Genomic DNA, 22,886 nt, shown 5'->3' with positions numbered 1-22,886 from the left:
TTCTCTGCACAACCATCTCATTCCCTTAAGTACATTGCAGCCTTATAATCACTCCCAGATATCCATTATTCTATATATAAATGATCCAAACATCTCAATTAGACTACAGCTTTGTAATCATGCTGAAGTACCCATTATTCTCTGCAAAACTTATAGAAATTATAACCTCTAAGCAACAAAATTGTTGCTGTCTCACTGATCCTTTTTGTTACTGATGTTCTTGAAGTGTCTCTGGATTCTCGCTTTAGCATTCTTCCAGTTCCCATTACGTAATGTAACAGCCACCCACTTCAATATTGATGCACAGAAAATTACTGTCTTTTGTCAATGATTAACCATCTAACGTGCATTTTCCATTTTCTTATATTTTGTTTTCTTTTAAGAGTTCTCATTTTTTTTTGCTTTTTTTTGTGCCTTTTCTCACTTTCCAGTTTTCTGTCCAGGCCAGGTTTCACAGTGTTTTGTTTCTATCACATTTTGTGGTTCATCATTGAGCAACACTGGCACAAGCCCACGGTGGGTGATGAGTACTGATATATTCTGTCACAGAGTTAAATTTGATCCAGATGTGGTGAAAGAAAATTCCTTTTGAAAGTGCATCATGGTTGGTTTAGGAACTTTGACAAGATGGCACTGTAAATTGACAAGCCCACCCATCATTTCCCTGTTTTAATCAAACATGGTGTAGAAAAGCACAAAGTGAATCCAGGGACTTCATCCACATAAATAGTCATCCCTGGAATGTACTACTAAGTCAAAAGATTGGATCAGTAACATTGGTTGGTCTGAGACCAAGGGCTCCAGAGCAGGAAATAGAAATCGGGGCTGCCTCCCTACCCTGAACCTGCCCTCAGAGGGAGACAGTAGTTGGCCATGAATTTCACATCGGTTTAGTTGGAACAGAGATAGATTTGGGAATCATTTCAGGATGGGAGGGATGGACAGAAATGGGAAATTGGCAAAGTAGCCTGGGCTGCCAAAGCAGGTACTTTGACAGCTTGTCCCACCCTCCATTTCCACTCTGGCAGGGCCTCATATTTCAGCCCTAGTTCTCTAGCTTGTTCGTTTGGTCAGTAGTAAGGTGGCGTCTTCTGTTATTTCATGCACTATTGCTTGCGAATAAAGAGGTGGAACCAAACTTATCTTTTGGTGCTGAAAACCCAATCCTGGAAAATAATGTTTCTGCAGGAACCGAACTATTATGAGGAAGAACCAGCTTCTCATCTCTGTGTTCATTTTTGAACTGGATGCTGCTGAGCATTTGTCATGACATGATGGGTAGCCAGTTTTTATGTTTGGGTATTCTGGGTGGTCCAGATGGATGAATAAGAGATTGCAAATAACTGTAATTTTGTTCAGCAATCCTGTAATTAAAGGGACAGTCTCCATTTTGTTTGCCTGTGCAGACTGCAGTTTTTCAAAGTTACTAAAGAAAATTCAATTTACAAAGGCTTTTCTCGCTCATAATTCTTTTGAAGTGTGGTTTTGTTAACCATTCCAGTCATCCTTCTGGCTAATTTAAACAAAAAGTAAGTAATTAAAGAGAGAGATTTATTTTACAAACTTTGGCAAAGTTATATGTAATTTCTTTAAGTATTGAATTCTGAGAAGTAGCATGGTAGTGCAATGTGGATAGGGCACAGATGTAATTGCCACAAAGCGGATCCAATAACTTGCCCACTCTGGTCATAGAAGGTGAGCGGTACTTTTCTGCAGTGGCAGGATTTGTGATAGTATCAGCTGGAAGTCATGCACTTCAAAAGTCGAAGATGTTTTTGGTAACCGGTCACTCCTTTAGCTCTGCTAAGCTATGATTAGTGTGTGACACCCTGATAATGTGGTAATGTTATTTGTCTAAGTGGACTAAAGCTTTTGATGAAAGGTCCTTTTGTTGACCAGAAGCTATAAGTGGGCTCAATCTTTCCAAATAGTAGGAGGTAGCATTTCTGTAGCATCATCATTGCGGCTAAATGTAGCCAAGGTGGGAGAGTGTGTGGGAATGCAGTTGGCTCTGCCCAGATTATTTTAACCCCCTTGTCTGTTGCACTGTCTCTGCCAGGTGTTCAGGGTTACAATTGGGATTAACTTTATTAAAAAGGTAAAGCAATACTGTTGACAGGATATGATGGTAACCTTCAATTTTTAAGAGTATAACTTGCTGGGTAATATCTTTGTTGATAATGAAACTACTTTGTACAAAATCTTTTGTTTTATCCTCGCTAAGAATGGAATATTAGTTTGAAATTGTCTCAGCATGTGAGGCAGTGTCTCCCTTGAAGTGTTACTTTTCAGATGGCTATTTTCCATCTTACCGTGCCATGTTGAACTATATAATAAACTTAAGGAATTTGAGGATTCCATTTTTAAAAAATTTGTAAGCTGTACATGTTCCCAAACGTAAAATGAAAGAGACCTCTCTCTCTGTTTCTCATTCCCAATTTTACCAAAACCCATATAGAATGCACCCGTTACTTTCACCATTTCAGTACAATTTAATTGAGTTTAAATTTATGTGCAGTTATTACAAACAGGACACTTGAGGCTCCAGTGTGCTTCACTGGGAGTCTGACCTCTTAATTACGCCTTCATTCATTCCTGTACTAACTGGAGAATGAAAGTTATATTTGTTGTGTATTTGTTTAATTGTAAGCTATGTTATATTTTATCCTTTCCTCTAATTTATGTCTTACATAGCTGAAAAAGCTAATAGGAGACCTTTTCTCAGATCAGCGTCATTGTATGCCTTCTTCTGCATGTTGCATGACCACTGTCACTGAATTTGACTTTCCCTCCCCTTTCTCCTTGACTCCTCAGTGTCTCTCTGTGGCTGCAGTCTGTGGCTACCCTGTGAGGAAATTGCACATGCACACCTGTGTTCTAGCACAGATCCAGAACTGGGCTGGCAATACAAAATAAAAATGAACAATTACATATCCAAATTCTAAGTTATATTTTTGCCCTTGTTTAGTAAAACTTCCATTTAAGTTCTAAGTCTTTTACAAGTCTTTTATAAGTGTCTTGACAGTTAAAACACAGAAGGCAGCCCATCTCAAACAACAGAAGAAAGACAAAGTATATGGCTGTAGAATCCGTCTGTTCATTATAAACTGCCAACATCACGTTGATGGTCAATATTTCATATCGTTACAGTTTGAGTTATTTGGAAAACCTTTGAGGAATTCAGAGTTTTTAGGGCGAGTTTCAAATTCTGGTGATGGACTGGAAGGTGAAGGGGGCCAATTAAATGGCGAGGGGAGGGCAGAGGATATATTCCATAATCTTCCTGCTGTCAGGAAATTTTCCTCACTGGAGGGAGACTGGGCAGACCGCCCTCCTCACCCTTACCTGATCCAGGACTTGGAATCTGAGAACTGCGTATAGTCCCAGTCCTGGCCACAGCTGCCCCTGGCACTGATGGGGAATCATTCCTGATGAAGTGCTTTTGTCCGAAGCGTCAATTTTCCTGCTCCTCGGATCCTGCCTGACCTGCTGTGCTTTTCCAGCACCACTCTAATCTTCAGCATCTGCAGTACTCACTTTCGCCTAATATTTGTAAAGATCTTTGTGAAGTACCTTTTGAGTTTTTGTTTGAGTTCCTTTACCTGAAGGCAGGCCTGATTACAGTGCCACAACCTTGACCACAAGTAGGGCAGGTCCACTGCAGCCAAAACAGGGATCGAATCCCTTCTAGAGGTTGCCACCAACTTGATCCACGTTGGCTGTCCAGTCAACTGAGCAAACTAGCAGGCCAGGAGTCTGAATTGCTATGGCAACATATACTTTTACATGCATGTTGTATCCTGGAGCAGTGGATAATTGTGAGAGAGGCTCCAATTCCTTTCCACCATAAGACTGACCAGGAATCTCTTCTTCTGTTACCATGTTTTGGGAAGATTTACAAGTTGATCCTAAACTTGTTTGGCTGCATTGTGAACACATCGGCCATAAATTCTAAGAGTGGGACTTGAACCCAGTCTTCTGGTTTAAATCAAGGATGCTACCCACTGGTCCACAAGACTTTCTGTCCTATCCATCTAATTAGTGTACTTTCAAAGAAATAAAGTAACTGAATAAAATTGCATTTCTGTTTCTCCAGAACGGGATGTTGCTGTATAAATGGATGGTTTTGTTTAGGCTGTGATGTAGATATTCATCGAGCAGTTCATGCCACCTCCCCAGGTGTCCTAGTATTAAACTGCCAATCAACAGCTCCAAGCAGACAGATGTGTTTGGCTAGCCACAGCAAGGGGAAGGAGCTCAGAAACCATCAGGATATTAAAAGTAATGCTTTATAATACTCCCTGTTCATAGTCTTGCTCGATGATGCTGGTTTACATCACACTGGACATCTGCCAGCCTTCAATTTGGACTGTATAGCAGACAAAAGCATGTAGGAAATGGAGCCATTCTGCAAGGAAGTGGGAGTCGGGGTGGTTATCAGAGAATGAAAGTGGAAGGCATGCACCATTCAAGCCAGGAAATGTTTTACACACTTCAGGCCAAGAGGGGCTGTAGTATCTCAATGCAGATTTTTATGAGTGGAAAGACAGCCCATTCCTATAATCAAGTCTTGGACTGTTTCTCTTTGAAAGGCTTTGTTTTCTCTGATACTTCATTTACCATCTTGAGTTCAAGGATTCAGTACAAAGTGTGAACAGTCAAGAGTATTACCTCAGGGCTGAAAAAGAATTTGACCAAGGATCAAGCACTGTGGAAAATGATTGATTTACATTTCAAATTCACGGACATTACAGGGGAAAAGGCATTTTATTTCTTTGGGCTTACTTATTTGAAATAGCTTTTTGTAATTTTTCCTGTCTCATATTACTTTACTCCAATTGATCTGGAGGATGAGGGGACCAGTTAGGCTAGAACTAAAGTGCAGTATACATTTTTTAAATTATTAATTGAATAATTCCAATTTTGGCATACTTTTGGAGGGATGAAGTACAATATATTATTCAAATGCAGTGCTGCATTCAAGTCCATGTGGCATTCTATATGAGACAACGCCTTTGTTATTATTTTGCACACTTTCATTTTTCAGTTTTTTTAAGCGTTTAATATCGACAAAACAGGGTACAAATGTCTAAAAATTTAAGAATGTGTCAAATATTTAGCTCCTGTAATGTAGGACATTACTTTTCTCTTTGTTGCAAAAGCAAAGTACTGCAGATGCTGGAGATCTGAAATAAAAACAGAAAGTGCTGCAGAAACTCAGCGGGTCTGACTGCTTCTGTGGAGCTTCAAGTTCAATATTTTAAGTTTGATATGACTCCTACGGAACTGAAGTCATTCCAACTGTTCACTTTCTGTAGCTTTGGGCTAGGCTGTTGACAAAGGGTGAGACAAGCCGTAGGTTTGAAAGTTCACCCTGCACCCAATCAAAATGTTAGCTATATAACCTGAAGCAAAACTCACATAAAGAAGGACGAGAAGAGTGAGTTTTGTTCTCAAAATGATGAAAATGTTAGCATGGTAGGGGAGGCAGCAGTGAATTTTTTAGATTAGGATACATAGTGTGGAAACAGGCCCTTCGGCCCAACAAGTCCACACCGACCCTCCGAAGAGCAACCCACCCAGACCCCTACACCGAACACTACGGGAAATTTAGCATGGCCAATTCACCTAACCTGCACATCTTTGGACTGTGGGCCGAGGAAACCCACACAGACACAGAGAGAATGTACAAACTCCACACAGACAGTTGCCCAAGGCAGAAATTGAACCCAGGTCTCTGGCGCTGTGAGGCAGCAGTGCTAACCACTGTGCCACTGTGCTGCCCAGTGTCACCATCAAATGTTCTAGGTCTTGAGTTTAACGGAGGAAAAAAAACCTTTAAACTCCATCCTATAAAACATGACTGATCCCTAAAGAAGAGGAGAACTCCCCAATTAAAACATGCAGCATTTTGTTTTCCCAAGCTAGCCATCTTTTTGAGACTGCTTAGTACCAGTTCCTTGTATGGACTCTTACCCACTAGGAACTCGGTCACAATTGCCTTAGATGCATTTTATTTAAGGCTTTTACAAAGGAGACTTTCATTCTGTCAATCTAAACTGGATTTGATTATGATTCCCAAAGGTGAAAGGGCAATTTTTAATCATGACTCGAGGAAACTCATCATAAGCTAAATCTGGTCATTGTTGTCATGCCTAATGTTGAAGTGAATTAATATCTATTGTCATGGTAATTGTCTGTTAATTGTATTATTAACAGTGATAGCTGAAATGTTTTGTTCTGTTTTATTGCAGTGGGAAGCAGAGTGAGTCAAGAGTTAATGTACACACGGGAGAAACTGGGCGAGGAGACGATCTTCACTACACAGATGTTAATTCAAACCTCAAAGAAGGAAGGGGAGAATATCCTTACTCAGGAGGCATTGCTTCAGCACCTGCTTGCTGCACTGGCAGCCAGCAAAGTACAGATCTCGCTATATGGAAAGTAAGAATGTTGCTCCCATCACATGTTGACTTTGAAGGTTGGGTTTCAGGCAGGAAGAGAAGGCAGGGCAAATATGGAGCGCATTTTATTGGTCAGGTCATTGAATTGTTTCTCTCTGTCTCTGTACTAGTGCAGCCAGTGCTACTAAGTATTTCCATTCTAGTGCACTCAGCAACCTGGGTTTTCAGGCCATCGTATTTTAATCCACATATCATTGGCGACCTTTAAGCGGCATTTGGATAGGTACATGGATGGGTGCTTAATCTAGGTTAGAAGTTCGGCACAACATCGTGGGCCGAAGGGCCTGTTCTGTGCTGTATTGTTCTATGTTCTATGTTCTATATCTCTTTGCCCATGTAGCCCATGTAGAGATAGGAGGAGGGACAGGTTGTGTTGAGCAACCGGGGAGGCTGCAGAAGGACTTAGACAAGGAAGGAGAGTGGGCAAAGAATTGGCAGATGGAATATAACGTGGAAAGTGTGAGGTTATGCACTTTGATAGGAAGAATAGAGGCATGCACTATTTTCTGAATGGGCTAAGGCTTCAGAAGTCTGAAGCACAAAGGGACTTGGGAGTCCAGTTCAGTATTCTTTCAAGGTTAACAAAGAGTTTCATTTGGCAGTTAGAAAGGCAAATGCAGTGTTCACATGACTTTGAGAAGGTTAAAATATAAGAGCAGGGATGCACTGCTGAGGCTGTAAAAGATTGTAGGCAGACCACATTCGGAGTACTGTGAGCAGTTTTAGGCCCCGTATCTAGGGAAGGATGTGCTGCCATCAGGAGGAGGAGGTTTACAAGAATCACCCTGGACATGAAGGGATTGTCATATGAATCACGCAATGCCAAGTTATAGTCCAACAGGTTTATTTTGAAGCACTAGCTTTCAGAGCATTGTGCCACCTGATAAAGGAGCAGTGCTCCAAAAGCTAGTGCTTCCAAATAAACCGATTGGACTATAACTTGGTGTTGTGTGATTTTTAACTTTGTCATATGAAGGGCAGTTGAGGACTCTGGGTCTATTCTTGATGGAGTTCAGAAGGATGAGGGGGATTCTATTGATGTTTACAGAATACTGAGCAGCCTGGATAGAGTGGGCAAGGAGAAAATGTTTCCACAGTCAGAGACAAGGACCTGATGGCACAGCCTCAAAGTGAAGTGATGACTGTTTAGAAATGAGATGAGGAGGAATTTCTCCAGCTAGATGGTGCTTAATCTCTGGAACTCATTGCCTCAGAGAGCTGTGAAGGCCAAATAATTGAATGCATTTAAGGCAGTGATAGGTAGGTTCTTGATTAGCAAAGGTACCAAGGGTTACAGGGAGTAGGCAGCAGAATGGGGTTGAACAGACCTAATGGGCTGAATGGCCTAATTCTGCTCTTGCATTTTATGTAATTCTCATCTGTCCTGGGCAGAACGAAGGTACAGAGCAACCTGCAGCAGGTGGCGATAAGCTCTCTGTGCATTCCTCACCATTTTTCAGGTACATGGTGAATATTTTGGGAGAATATGTTTCCTCTGATAGGTCCCATATGAGCTGGGCAATTCTCATTGCTTAATCCTCCATTCCCACTCATTCAGCATGGAGACTTAAAATGAGACCCCCTTCCTATGTCTTTTTGATGGGCTGTCAGCCTGATATCATTCATTTCTCCTGGCTATTGAAGTTGAAAAGTCTGTACATCATTCTCAGCACAATAGGGTGCAAGGTGGCCTAATCTCTGGCTTTCACTGTTCGCTGAGTTGATTTCATAGGATAGAACATAGAACATAGAACATAGAACATAGAACAATACAGCACAGAACAGGCCCTTCGGCCCACGATGTTGTGCCGAACTTCTATCCTAGATTAAGCACCCATCCATGTACCTATCTAAATGCCGCTTAAAGGTCGCCAATGAATCTGACTCTACCACTCCCACGGGCAGCGCATTCCATGCCCCCACCACTCTCTGGGTGAAGAACCCACCCCTGACATCTCCCCTATACCTTCCACCCTTCACCTTAAATTTATGTCCCCTTGTAACACTCTGTTGTACCCGGGGAAAAAGTTTCTGACTGTCTACTCTATCTATTCCTCTGATCATCTTATAAACCTCTATCAAGTCACCCCTCATCCTTCGCCGTTCCAACGAGAAAAGGCCGAGAACTCTCAACCTATCCTCGTACGACCTACTCTCCATTCCAGGCAACATCCTGGTAAATCTTCTCTGCACCCTCTCCAAAGCTTCCACATCTTTCCTAAAGTGAGGCGACCAGAACTGCACACAGTACTCCAAATGTGGCCTAACCAAAGTCCTGTACAGCTGCAACATCACCTCACGACTCTTGAATTCAATCCCTCTGCTAATGAACGATAATACTCCATAGGCCTTCTTACAAACTCTATCCACCTGAGTGGCAACCTTCAAAGATCTATGTACATAGACCCCAAGATCCCTCTGTTCCTCCACCTGACCAAGAACCCTACCATTAACCCTGTATTCCGCATTCTTATTTGTTCTTCCAAAATGGACAACCTCACACTTGGCAGGGTTGAACTCCATCTGCCACTCCTCAGCCCAGCTCTGCATCATATCTAAGTCCCTCTGCAGCCGACAACAGCCCTCCTCACTGTCCACAACTCCAGCTATCTTTGTATCATCTGCAAATTTACTGACCCACCCTTCGACTCCCTCATCTAAGTCATTAATAAAAATTACAAACAGCAGAGGACCCAGAACTGATCCCTGCGGAACTCCACTTGTAACTGGACTCCATGCTGAATATTTACCATCTACCACCACTCTCTGACTTCGACCGGTTAGCCAGTTTTCTATCCAATTGGCCAAATTTCCCTCTATCCCATGCCTCCTGATAGGAACAATGTACTTCCATTTCACTCATCCTTTCTTGTTTATACCTAGTATCTGATGACAGAAGACTTCCAACTTGTCCTGCTTACCTGTATTTTGGGGGAATAGGGTGATCCTTAAAAATGGCGTCAATGGAATGTTTAGTTTAAATTCCTGAAAGTACAATGTTCTGGCATCCACATTGTAAATAAATGCATATATGCTTGCTCTCAGTAATTAACATTGCTGGCTCCATCAGTGTACTGTTTAACCAGGTCATTGCCCTTTAACCTTTCTTTTAGGTCCTGGGATTTAAACAAAATCTGTTACAAATCTGGAGTGCCTATCATTGAGAATGGCATGATTGAGCGAGTGAGTATGACAGAAATTGCAATTTACTATCACAAAGCTTTTTATTTTCATTCACAGTTCTCAGAGAGCTTTCTGCTGATTGTTAGAATGAGTGATTATCAATGTCTGGGACCCATCCTTTTGCCACTGAGTTTCAGCATTATCATCCTGATAAAGAATTATGCTTCCTCTCCTCTAACCTAAAAGTGTGCCTTGAATCTTTGTTGTGTCCTGATTTGATGGCAACGTTGCAGTAACGTTGGTGTAATTCAATTTAGACTGATGTTTAGCAGTCGAGTACTATGTAGGGCTCTCCTTCTTAACCTCTCCACTTGCCTGAAGCGTGGTGACCCTCAGGTTAAAACCACCACCTGTCATCTCTCTCTAATGAGAGAGCAGCTCTATGATCTGGTAGTTCTATGGTGGCCTATCATGTATTATCTCCATTTAGCAAGGTGACAAAATATTTCAGAATTCAACCTGCTGGTACTTTATTTAGACTATGCTACTATGAGAACTAATGTAGAGATGATTTTCAATAATTGTCTTCCAGTCGAAAGATGTGCGGTCAGGTGGATCGGCCATGGTAAATTGCAGTATCCAGGAATGTGCTGCAAGGGTGGATTAGCCTTGGCAAGTGCAGGGTTACAGGGACAGTGGAGGGGGGTGGGTGGGATGCTCTTTGAAGGGTCAGTGTAGACTTGATGGGCTGAATGGCTTCCACACTGTAGGGATTCTATAAAAAGAAACATGTGGATTACAAAAATAAACAGCAAGCCTGCCTCACCAATGGTCCAAATGGTTGGTATATGTTTGTCAGTTTGGATATTGAGCATTGACAAGCTGTGTGATCATGGGATGCATTACAGGTGAACTCAATCCTATACTCTTCTAAATATTCCGACATCTCTCTACTTGCAGCACAAGTCACTGGATAAGAGTCAAGTGTGGAAGCCATAGCTCGTTCATGCTTCCCTCACTCAAGAGTGTTGAGATCAATTGTAGCAGGCATCTAACTATGGTTGTATAATGTCAGCTAATTTACCACAGTTTGGAGATAAGCATAGCCTACCTTCCCTGTGTTGTTGTGCTTCTCACTAGGTAAGCAACTGAGAAAACCATCTAATCTCTAAACAGTATTAGCAAAGCCCATAAATCTCTATTTACCTAGAGCACTTTGTTAAAAGTCCTATGCCTTGTACCCACACGTTATGACTAGCAACATCTTTGGCATGAAACACAAATTTTCATCTATATTATTAATTATATTGTAGGGCAAAGGGTTAATTTAATATGGTGAAGGGGGTGGAGGGGACTGCAGACTCTTTTTTTAAAAAATGCTCCCATGTGGAGTTGCTGACATAATATGACACTGTGCTATGTGTACAATGGAACTTGCATGTTGCTGTCAGGCTTTCAAAGCCAACTAGTATGATCGAGACGCAGAGGCAGAAGGCTGATGACAGGCTATGCTGATTTATGGCTAGCTAATAGTTTTGGAGTTCAGCGTGGTCTCTGCCAACATAGCCTGTATATGTTCCAACGGAAGAGGATGTTTGGCACCCACCATCATTAATTATCTCTGCTGTTTTCTGTTCTGTCTTCTCCCCAACCCCCTGCCCCACAGCCATATACATGCAACCACAAATTATTAAACATCAATCAAACACTGACCACAGTTAGTACCGTAGTTTATGAGGATCAGAAACCCCTTTGTTAGAAGTGCAAAATTAGTACTGCACTATGTTCTTTTCATATGTAAAGTCACTAAACATAAAAAAGTAGAAATCTGGTAGATTATTGTGGCCATTTAAACGTAGGTCGGACTGTAGAGTTTTGGCCAATTTCATCATGTTTCTGAAAATGCTGTTAAGTCGCTTCTTTTGTATTTCATACCGCATGTAGCAGCAGTTCTTCACAATTAGAAAAAAAATGAAGAGTTAGGTCAGTGTGAGAACAAGTTGCAATGTGGAAAGATCTAGGTCTTGTCACCTAGATAAAAAGGGCTTCTCATTCAAACCAGCGTACTGAGCAAAAGTTAAAAAGCAGAAATTGTTGGCTGTAAGAACAGGCATCAAGCTCAGTGGACTGCTCAATTTTGGTGGGAAGAAGCAGCTATCAGGCTGATAATAACAATGATTGCACACAGGTATGTTTTGAGAAGGAGGGGGTTGATGTCGGGTATTAGTTTGAGAGAGTCTAATGAGTGAGAAGTAGGGAGTCCAGGAAAACAGAGACTCTGACTTTCCTTGTGGTGCTTGGACATCAACTTATGGAACTCACTTTAAAACTTATTTCGGACTTCTTAGGACTGAAATAACTAGTCAGAGACTAATATTCCATCACCAAGTCACCCTTTATTTATATGTGCACAGTACATGGACTCTGACCGGCTAGCTCAAAATCAGTCCCTGGAGTGAGGAGACTCTCTGAGTCTCCTGTTTAGATCTGACAGCCAAGGCTTCCTGATTGGCCCAGGTTAACAGCCCCAATCAGGGATCTCATACTCAATGATCCACTGGCCAACGTCATTGCCGTCACTGCAGGACATTTGCTTTATCCATCAGAAATAGTTGTTTTAACAAGCAAGCTCCCACAATGGCCATGGGTAAATGCCCTATTGAGCCAGAAGCCAATCAAGACAGTCACACGTTCAGTTCAGATCCTGGCTGATAATGAGCCAGTTGGTCTTAGACAAAATGGTATGACAGTTGTCTTTCGCACAAAGTGGGGAAAATCAGCCAATGATAATCACACGCACACTCACACACACACACACACACACACACACATATATGTAATTGAACAGCTTGGTGATATGTTATAATCCAGGATCACACATGATCAATAATTATTTGGGGTGAGACACTGAAGGATTACCATTTCCTTTAAAATGCATCTCTTTTTCACTCATCATCATGGACAAATGAGAGTCTGCCATGATAAACCTCTTTCCAAACCTTGTTTTGATTTGTTTTCGCTCTGTGTTAGGACTACGACAATTAGCCAAGTTTTTCCAGTTTCTGCAATTCAGGAAAAGTCTTGAAGGTCAGTGGAGGGGTTACATCATCATAAATTTAAGATGCCAGTGTACATACCACCAACATTTATGGACAATATAATGTCTTTTCCCTCCCCCAGTCACTAAAAATAACTTTGCCATGACAAATTAATGAAAATCAGCAGTCAAAATAAGATTAAATAAGTTGCTTTCTCCCAATTTTTCAGTTTTTATTTGTTTTGCTGATGGTACAAACAGCAATATTTGCTCACTTACTTTCTCTCCACCCTCTAGATGATTGAGAAGCTTTTCCCCTGTGTTATCCTAACTCCACTGGACTGTTTCTGGGATGGTGCCAGACTTCAAGGAGGTTCTGCTTACCTACCGTAAGTACGACTATTAATTATTATGTTTCTGGGGTTTTAGGGATTGGTACTCTTAAAATGATACACTGGATGTTTCTCGCAAGTTTTTGGTCTGAACTAGAGTGGTGAGAGACTGAACAATGGCTTGCATTCTTCCCCTGCGATGTGGTTACTTGTCAGGCAGAGCAGAGAGACCTATGGGAATTCTTTGTCAACAGACGGTAACTGAAGTTATTCTCATGCTAATCGGAGCCTTATTGCTGCAAGTTGTCCAACAAATAAAATGTACACATCATTCATGCCACGGGCCCTATTTAAAAAATGCCCCGAGAAGAAAAAGGCCCTCTTTCGATTAAAATCAGCTCACTTGACAGCATTCCATTCTTGAAAGATTTTTCACAGTTTTTTTTTGTGTTTACTCTGTGGTGTTAAACTGACACTGACTCTTACTCTTTCAAATCCATTTTTTTATAAATCAGTGTGGACATGTGACATTTGCAGGATTTAGCTTTTTTTTCCATTTGTTTCCTCACTGCCTCAGAGCCACAGAACTTACCCCAATTTGCTATCACCCTCCCCACCCCCTCCCCTTCATTGCTGAAAGTTAGTCTGTGTGCGCCGTCAGCTTCCGCTTCAGTTCAGCCAGTTTGAAAACGCGAGGGAGAAACAGAGAGAGAGAGAGAGAGAGAGGGAGAGAGAAAGAAGGAGAACAAAGAATGGCAATCTATTCTCAAAAGTGGAAAAACAAAAGGGCTTGAGAAGACTCACTCAAGCAAGAAATAGGAGATAAAGGAGCCTCTCTTTGGTTGCAGTAGAAGGGGTCGCTGGTATGTGGGAATCAGAAAGAACTTGCTTCATGCGATGCCTCACTCATGAATTATTGGAGTGTCATTCTGCCAGAGTTGGACTTTTTATCCCCCCTTGTCTTCTATTTGAGATGTCCTGTACACTTGAGTCACTCTTTCTGGCAGTTTTTAAAAAAGGTTCCTTCACTTGGAATAAAACATCAAAATTGCAGGGAGGCTTTACTTATGATAAACCAGTTTAGAAGCAGCAAAAAGGAAACTTATAGCAAAGGAGTACCAATATTCAGAGAACATTTTAATAATTTTGTTTTGGATCGTTGGAACTCTGGCCTTAGCTTGGATGGTGCTTTAAAGCTTATGAGATCTTATTAAAATGACAGGAAAGTCTTGCTTTGTTTTAAAGAAATGTCTTGAGGAGAACATTTTTTTTCACAAATTTCCTTTACGAGATATGGCCAACACTGAACCATCAAATTGTTTGTAATTCGTAGCATTTCATTTGCTGTGTGTCATGGATTCTTTGGAAGACCACTGGCTTACAGTTCTCATGGAGAAACGGGTGTTATTTCAGAATTCAATCTCCAATATGTCCATAAATCCACAAAATTCCATACAGTAAAACTGAGTATGACTTATTCAGTCGTCTTGTTCTTTGCCAATAAGCTTTAAACTTATGGTGATGATATCCCATGCACAGACATAATTAAAGCACAGAATTCTCCCATTTATCAGCATCGATTGATAGTCATGGGTAAAACACCTGCCTGTCTAAATATCCTTCTGCCTGTGCTAAATCAGATTTTGATTTATTGTCACATGTATATAATAATACAGTGAAAAGTGTTTTTCACATGCAATACACAAAGTATTACTATGCTCCGGCACCATCTTGAAACACTGAATATAATGCTAGATTTTACTGCGTTGGAGTTGATCTTTCCCGCTTCGTCTTGTTACCCTCTGCTACTCTCCGTTCGCTGCTTGACATCAGCTGGGTTTTTGTAATGGGCTCAGAGCTCTTGGTTTTTATCCCACCCCCGCCTTTTTAATATATAGCATATATTCAAGATATTAAATAAAGGCAGATGGTGTGGAGCAAGTTTAAGACAGTTACAAGTTTAAGTGAGTTACCTGATCTCAGTTGTTAGATGATAGTTTGAAAACTTTTGGATGTCACTCTTCCATTTTGTACACTTAATGCTTAAAATAGTCACATTAAATCACTCTGTGATGGCTGGTATTCTATAGCTCTTCAAAGTAACATTTTATCATTATTTATTTGAGTTACCAAGCGTTTTGGCTTATTTAAAGGTTACCAAAAGGCTTGAAATAAAAAGGACAATAGATTGCCTCACCCCACCCTCTCCTACCCGACTTCCAGTAAAGTAACTAAGAAAGACCTGACAGTTCTGAAGAACTTTATTAGGTCTTGTCGGAATGGAGTGAGGCAATCTGGGGAGGAGGGTGTGAGCATCATATAGGAACTTCTTCTATCCTGATTCCTTGAGTCCGGTTTTCCACTCAGCTCCCAAATGGTGATGAGCTGGCAGCAGTGGGTATTGAAATGCACTGAAATGAGAAGAAAGAAAGGGAGAGAGAGAGGGAGAGAGAGAGGAAAAAAAGACACTCTTTGTGGTGGCGGGAGAAAACCGTACAAAAGGATATTTTACAGATGAAGAGATTAATGATTTAATGTGGCTGAGAAGAGAGCTGTTACATGGTGAGTGGGAGGAGGAACGAGCACAATGGGGGAGGGGGAGAGACACAATCAAGAGTGGCAGCCAGCGTTGGAGACCGCAAGGCTGTGTTTGTGGGGCGTAATCTGATTATTTAGAGGAACGACCTTTAATGAAAAATTAATTTGATCAGGCCTGACACATAGCCTGGATATGTGCAGGTGGACAGTGTGCAGTGAAGGAAAATTGATTCATTAAAATGCCACCTAATTGTAACAGAGTTGGAGATCTTAAACAGGAAGACTCTAATCACATTTTTAAAGAAACACTAATGATGGGAAAAGAATTTGAATGTTTTGCCACATCAGATAACAAAATGTTTCATACAATTATTTCTGTCTAGTGTTAAGCTAATTATTGTGCACCTCTTACCTTCTGTGTGAAATAGTAGCGTGTTTGTATGAAACTTTTTTTCTATTATTTTAATAAGAGACTTAATAAAATTTAATGGGGTAATTTCACACAAGTACATTAATACATTTGCTTACTATTATTGATGTTTTGCTTACGGTTATATTTTTTAGTTTTGATATGTTTTATCCTTAGTTTTTATTTTGTTTTCTAGTGTTTTTATAGCTTAATGCTCCACTGAACCATTAGTCCTATTTGATTAAGTATAAATCCTGCAAACAGAAAAGCTCAAAAGTATAAGGCTGACTCTCACTCATTTTCAGGCTGCTTCTTATTACAGTTTAGTCAGTCCTTCAACTAACAAGCATACATCATTAACCATCCTAATATCATCATGTTAAAAGAGGAGGAGATGATCCCTTCCCTTCATTCACTGCAGGAATTTAAAATGACCCAAGACAAACTGCACGCCAGTAATATCAAGACATTTGAGAGTTCTCCAGTAATTGTCATGTCTCACTGCACAAAGTTAAGAAATACGAGTGGGCACCGCAGCCTGATCAGGCTTTCCCTCACTTTGTTCCTCCATAATAGGATAATACATGGTCTTTTACTCTGCATCTGGCAATGATATAAGCTTAAAGGAGAAGGTATCACCATGGGTAAGCATTGTTAAGAGGAAGTATTTACCTATAGACCATTTCTATGTGTTTTGACATAATCTAGGAGGATATTAGAAATAAGATTTACAATAGATATGGGAATATAGTATTCTAAATTTCATGAATATTTGTATTTGTATGGTTTCCTGATTTATTTGCCCATTTTCTGTAAAGGCTGGGGCAGGTGTAGCGCATGAGTTTCCGATTCTGGAAAGCATCAGTGACAGCAGTGTGTCTCCTATCTATAGAAAGTGATTGTGGATTGTTTCCTCTGGGGATAAACAGTTTCATTTACAGAAATTACCTGTTGAGTTACCTTCTCCACTGAGATTCACATTAGAAAAGTGAATTAAGTGAAATGATCAAATGAACGTACTGCCAAGGTGGGGGCAGGGGTGGGATTTCTTCTGTTTACTGATTGTAGCCAATTTATACAAGCATTCTTCATCCATATGTTATTCATTTCATTACAAGTAGTAGACAGAGGAAATCCTCCTGCATAGTAACTTAAACAGATACTGTCACTTCCATAAAGAGGGAGTCTCGTCATCAGTATAAATTGAATAACTAAAAAAAAATACTGTTAGTAATGTTTCTTTCTTCAATGTCTACTTTTAATGTTTTGGTCAGTAGCCATTTTTATTCAGTGGTTGGAATAACATCATCAGTAACATTGACTTTGATTAGCTGCTGAATCTTCAGTAGGGAGGTAATGAATTAGTGCCCACAGTTAAAATGACAGCAGATAAAACAAAAAGTAAAGAGGTTCCCAAGGTTAATGATAATTCATCTTCCTTACGCTGTCTTGCCTTTTAACTCCTCCAGTACACATTTACCCTCTTGCTGATCCATAGTTTAAATAGCATTATCACACACAAAAAAAACCCTTGACACAAAAAGAATTTTTAAAAAAAGGTTTTGATGGTAAGACATGCCCATTAAAAAGGAGCCTTGATATTGAGATTTCCTGTGCAAATAAGATCAGCTTGGTTAGACTGAAAAACTTCAAAAAGAAATATAAGCAGAGGCTATGAACAAACTTGGCACAGAATTTGCATTTGTAAATTTTTTTTCTAATTAACCTGCTCAGGGCTGATATAACACGCTTCTAGGACAGGTGTGACTTGAACCTAGGTTTCCTGGTCCAGGGGTAGGGACACTACCACTGTACCATAAGAGGGCCCCAGCATGGCATTTGTAAAATACAACAAACCTGGCCATGTATTCCAAATCTAGTAATGTTGTTAGCATGACGACAAGAGCTAGTAATAGAATACAAATGGATTAATGATAGAAATAGGAGAAGGGCTTAGTGACAGGTAGTGTCCATGGTACTGTACGTTGGTTCTAGGATCACATTGATGGCATCTTTCAGCAACGTTGACCTTAAAAAAACTAGTTGGAAAACCTCTCATTTGCATGGGATAGTCAGGTACAAGTGGTAATTTGGATGCATCTCCAGTGAATGCTAAATTTCTCATGCCAGCCTGAAATTTCACCACTTGTCTTCCAGTGAAATAGGGGGTTGCCAAATAACCCACAGTCCTTCTCTCCCACCAACCAATTGAACTGGAGGTTTAAATATATAAAATATTCTTAAAATCATGGTTTTCAGTGTTTTATAGACTGTACACCTTTTAAATGCTGATATATTTCCACTGAAACAAAATGCCAGCATCTACTGATTCGACTGGATCTTGAGCAGGGCAAGCTCCCAGCATCCTTACCTTTGCTAATCCATGTAGCTAGTCTTCTGCCCCCATACAAGCCAAGCAGGAGACAACCAGACTAAGCAGAGACTTCGTGAAACCAGGTTTATAATGGAAATCTGCTTGTCTCCTGCTAGAACCAGAACTGGAGACCACCTGAACTCCTAAGGCATTTTACATTGATCCTCACGAGTAAGGTTACTTCACAGCAGAAAGATATTGTGCTCTAATAATCTTCTTGTTTGAAGTTTGATAATGCTGTGTTTTAGGAAGTTTTTTTGTCTTTGATGTATCCTATATGAAATTCAGTGCAGCACTCCATCTGCTGGCTTTTAGAAGAACCACCAAGATTGATTTGGCAGTCAAGGCTGCCTTTGAACGTAGATTAGCTTGTTGATTGAGCATGCAACAAATTGTCTATGCACTATCCCATTTAATTTTCATGAAAACTTAAAGAAAGTTGACCTTGCATGCTAATTAATACAATTTTTGCAGAGTTGGTTCCTCAGTCTGTTTCCAGGCTATCTGTTACAGACTACTTCAGAGTTGAGTATCAATTGGAGATGGAAATGGTGTATTGATTCAGCAGAAATTAACAATTAATCTTCTGTAAACAGAGGGAAACCAGATATTCAGTGGATGAACCTTGATCCTGTGCAGCTCCTAGATGAACTGGGGCAATTTGCGTCTTTGGAGGGATTCAGGGAGATGCTTGACAAGGCTCAAGTAGGACACGCTTACATGGATAGACCTTGCTTACAGCCAGTTGACACGGAATGTCCGACAACAGCCCGAAACAAAAAGTCACTGGAGGTGAACCTTTTTTAATATGCTAACATACTTCTTGCTTTTATGTAAACTTTGGCCTTAGCATTGCCAGGCAGTAATGCAGAAATCTGAGCACAGTTCAAGTGCACAATGTAGTACAAATGCAAGAGAGCAGAACTTACCTTATAGTTTCTGGCAGTTAGGGCCAATGTATCTTTCAGTTGTAGAAGATTCCAATATTCAGCATGACCCTCATTCATTTGAGGTGTTATATCAAGAGGCCAAATGAAGTTTGTTGATGTTATTATCTTTTCACTTTGTGGCCCTTGGGTTTTGAATGTAGACAAGACTGACAGTGTATAAATTTCTTTCCAATAATGTTTGAAATTATGTAAACCTAGATAGTATGGGTATTTGGATAAACCTGCACAAATTAGCAGTTGTGGGTAAAATCATCCATTCTGCATTAAATGCTTAGTGAAAGTGCTCAGAGAAGTATTGGAGCAGGAAGTTAGAACTACTGTAGATGATTCTAATTAAGGTAACCCACTACCTATACATTAATAGGTATCTACATATGTTTTTCAAAGGAGTAGTGGTACCTCCCTTTTCATTGGACTCCCCACATGAAATTAGATCTTGCTACTTCAGTGTGAATAATAAAAGGTCACAAGTTAACACAGTGTGAATTAAGCATATCTTTTACATTGTTACAGGCTCCTAATATTCCTCTAGAATTAACTGGAGGCTGCCATGGATTCTCAAAGAAGTTTATGCATTGGCAAGAGGAGCTGATTTTGGGTGGTATGAAGAAGGATTCCCAGAATGTATTATTGAGGTAAGGCAAGAGGGAAAAGGAAAATGAAAGGAGTTAGAATTTGCCCTAAGGGGCACCATTAGGTAAAGCTCTGAAGCTGCAATTTGATTCCAACCTAGGCTGATTATATGGAAGCCATTTCTCTGCCTTAAGGAACTAATAAGTACTACAGAAATCAAACTCCATGGGGCATCTTTAGCAGAACTCCCCCCCACCCCCACCCCAAATAAATGTAGCCATTTATTTAAGGTTATCTGTGGTTTTCCTGCTGTAGTTACAGTGGTGTTTGGAACCCCATCCTCCCTCTGTTTTGCACTTCTTCTCCCCCTTCACCCAACCCAAAAGATTTCACCACCCAGTGAATTGAAGGAGATTCTGGCCATTTCTTAATGTGATCCTGAGCCTGCAGTAGAAAACCATCTCTAATTGGGTGAAAATTACCACTCTTGGGACCCAAGACTGCATAGGTGTGAAAAGTGAGAAAAGCATACATTTCATGGTGTGCAAGTAGATATTTGTTTGAAGTTGGAAAGTAAGGTACAGTACTTCCAGATTAATTTAGTGCGCAGCTTTGTGGCTAATCTGTGAAGCAAGATGGTAAGAGGTGGAACAACACCAGCATTCTGTTTCCCTGAAACACAGCCCTTTGTCTGCAGAATGAAGCCACACTACTGTTTCAGGCCAATTATAGAATGACCTGATTTTTAGGATGACTGTCAATCCAAGGAAGGACGTATGTTTTACAAATTAAAGTTAAACTATGTGTGTGCCATTGATGGGTGGTTCAGGAATGACAGTTACAGTTGCCAGGCTATTCACTGGTCAGAACTGACTCTGGGGTATTGTCCCCACTTTGAAATAGCCGAAACAACATGCCACTTGGAAACTAGCCGACTAGAAATAGCCAGCTGGTTGACTCATTACGCAAACTCAAAATTATTATTTCTCTTAATGTTGGACTTGTTTTGTTTTAGTCCCGAGTGGTTTTGAAAGGGTTAAAGTCTAAGTCAGGCTGATTTGCCTTCCAGTAACCACATTGCAAAGGAATTCCTTGCAAGGGTAATCAGTGCTGCCCTTTGACCTGATCTCTGGAGTAGCCAGCTGCAGTAAGTGGATGGTCATATAATCCTGCCTCTTACATCATTCTTTCAATTTTAAAGAGCAAGCCTCACCATCAGTCTGTTTTAAAGAAGGAGGGTCTTGTCATTGAAACCCTTGTTTGAATAAGAAGCTTTATTATCAGGAATCATTTTAAAGTCAAGAATCACATTTCTAGGTTTTCCTTTCAAAGTAGCATTCTCACTAGTATAACTTCTATTAAAAGTGTCAAACTATTTCAAAGAAATATTGTTAATTTTAACATCTTTCTGCCTCTTTGTTTCTGAGTGTAAATGATGTCTTCAGAAGAGATATACTAAAGAGGCAACGCAGAAGCTACATTGACATAAGTAAAGTTGTATGACTGAAATTTCTAAGATTCCAGTTCCACCACCACGTGGAGTGCAGTGTAGGTGGAAATCCTCGTTGCCTATCCCCAAAGACACAAAGTCCAGTTGACATTATGAGGAATGGGGTCATCTCAATGCTCAGAACACTGGTTCCTATGAGGGTCTTCAGCAACACCTGTCTATATTGGCCTCATCTGTTTCTCTGAGATCTTGTCAAGTTCCTGGACTGAGAATAAGAGTTTGTTAAAAAAATCCTTCAGTTCCGGTGGGTGCCTTCTCTAGAGAAGTTGTTAACCCTTCTGCAATTGTAAATGTTATTGATCCTGTAGGATTGAGAATATTGATCTCGTTTGGGATTGGGAAAGTTTTAAGTCCCCTCTAGAATTGAGAAAAGATCTTAGCCCCTGTAGGACTGAAAAGGTTTATTGCTGCCCTCTGGGAACTACTCAGGTGCGCTTTGGATCTTGCCACAGTGGTCATCTCAATTCCATTATTTCACATTGCAGTCTTCAGGAATTCTTCTCAAGAAAGCTCCAAAATAATATGTTGCTTCCATTAATAATTAATGGAAATTAGGGGCAGCTCGGTGGCCAGTACTGCTGCCTCACAGTGCCAGGAACCCAGGTTCGATACCAACCTTGGAGTCTGTGTGGAGTTTCTATATTCTCTCTGTGTCTGCGTTGATTTCCTCGGGGTGCTCCTGTTTCCTCCCACAATCCAAAGATGTGTAGGTTAGGTGGATTGGCTGTGCTAGCTTGCCCATAGTATCCAGCGATGTGCAGGCTAGGTGGATTAGCCGTGGGAAGTGTAGAATTACAGGGATAGTGTAGGAGGCTGGTTTGTGTGGGATGTTCTTCGGAGGATCAGTATAGACTCGGTGGGCCAAATGGCCGCTTCCAAACTGTAGGGATTCTGCGAAATCATTATTATTAATGGCGTAAGTGGGAATTTAGTTTTGCAGTGACATGATATGCCAGTACTGTAAAACACTATCAGAAGTGATAATTTACTAGATTGGAGCTACTGATACAATCCCATCAGTTTTCTTGGACTTATTAAGGGTTACCATTTTACATCTTACAGCAACCTTTTCAAGAAAAGGCACTGGTAGAAATTGGCAGCTAATCTTCCTATCTAACTCTATGACTATCTGGGGAGTAATTTATAATTCTGGAAAGAGGGGAAACTATAGACAGGACAAAATAATACAGATCATTTCCAGTTATAAAAACAAAATATTTTTGATCACAAAAAAATTGTATGGAATGATACGCAATCCTAATACTTTTGATTCTGTTTATGCCTATATCTAAAACCAATCTAAAATGAACAGGGATGCAGCAAAGTTGGTCTTTAGCCCAGAAATATGACCTGGGAAATCTCCATGGACATGGTACAATCCCTTTAAACAGGCCGTGAATGACTTGGAAATATTACTTTGTGATATGACTTATGATATCCTAGTTTTGCACTTTTGAATTATGGTTGTCAATGTGTCAAGCAACAGGCTGCCCAGTAGCTGAAAGCACAATCTGAATTTGCACATGCACGTCTGTATGTTCCGCAGTGGAACTGCCAGCATATAATAATGTTATTA

At 40.5% G+C, this 22,886-nt stretch overlaps 1 protein-coding gene across 2 annotated transcripts in view; it reads left to right on the top strand.

The window, feature by feature from the left end:
* ptch2 (patched 2) overlaps window positions 1–22,886 on the top strand; it is a 115,054-nt gene that overhangs the window by 33,160 nt on the left and 59,008 nt on the right. For both annotated transcript variants that reach the window (XM_072574436.1, XM_072574435.1), the window contains exons 3-7: window positions 6,255–6,444; window positions 9,578–9,647; window positions 12,922–13,013; window positions 18,874–19,069; window positions 19,741–19,862. In XM_072574436.1, coding sequence (XP_072430537.1) covers window positions 6,281–6,444; window positions 9,578–9,647; window positions 12,922–13,013; window positions 18,874–19,069; window positions 19,741–19,862 — 644 coding nt within the window. In that variant the 5' untranslated portion in view covers window positions 6,255–6,280. The remainder of the gene's footprint in view (window positions 1–6,254; window positions 6,445–9,577; window positions 9,648–12,921; window positions 13,014–18,873; window positions 19,070–19,740; window positions 19,863–22,886) is intronic.

The sequence above is a fragment of the Chiloscyllium punctatum genome, chromosome 7, assembly GCF_047496795.1.
Source record: "Chiloscyllium punctatum isolate Juve2018m chromosome 7, sChiPun1.3, whole genome shotgun sequence".
Classification (NCBI taxonomy): Eukaryota; Metazoa; Chordata; class Chondrichthyes; order Orectolobiformes; family Hemiscylliidae; genus Chiloscyllium; species Chiloscyllium punctatum.
Note: the sequence above shows the minus strand (reverse complement) of the source record. Positions and strands in the feature narration are given on the sequence as shown.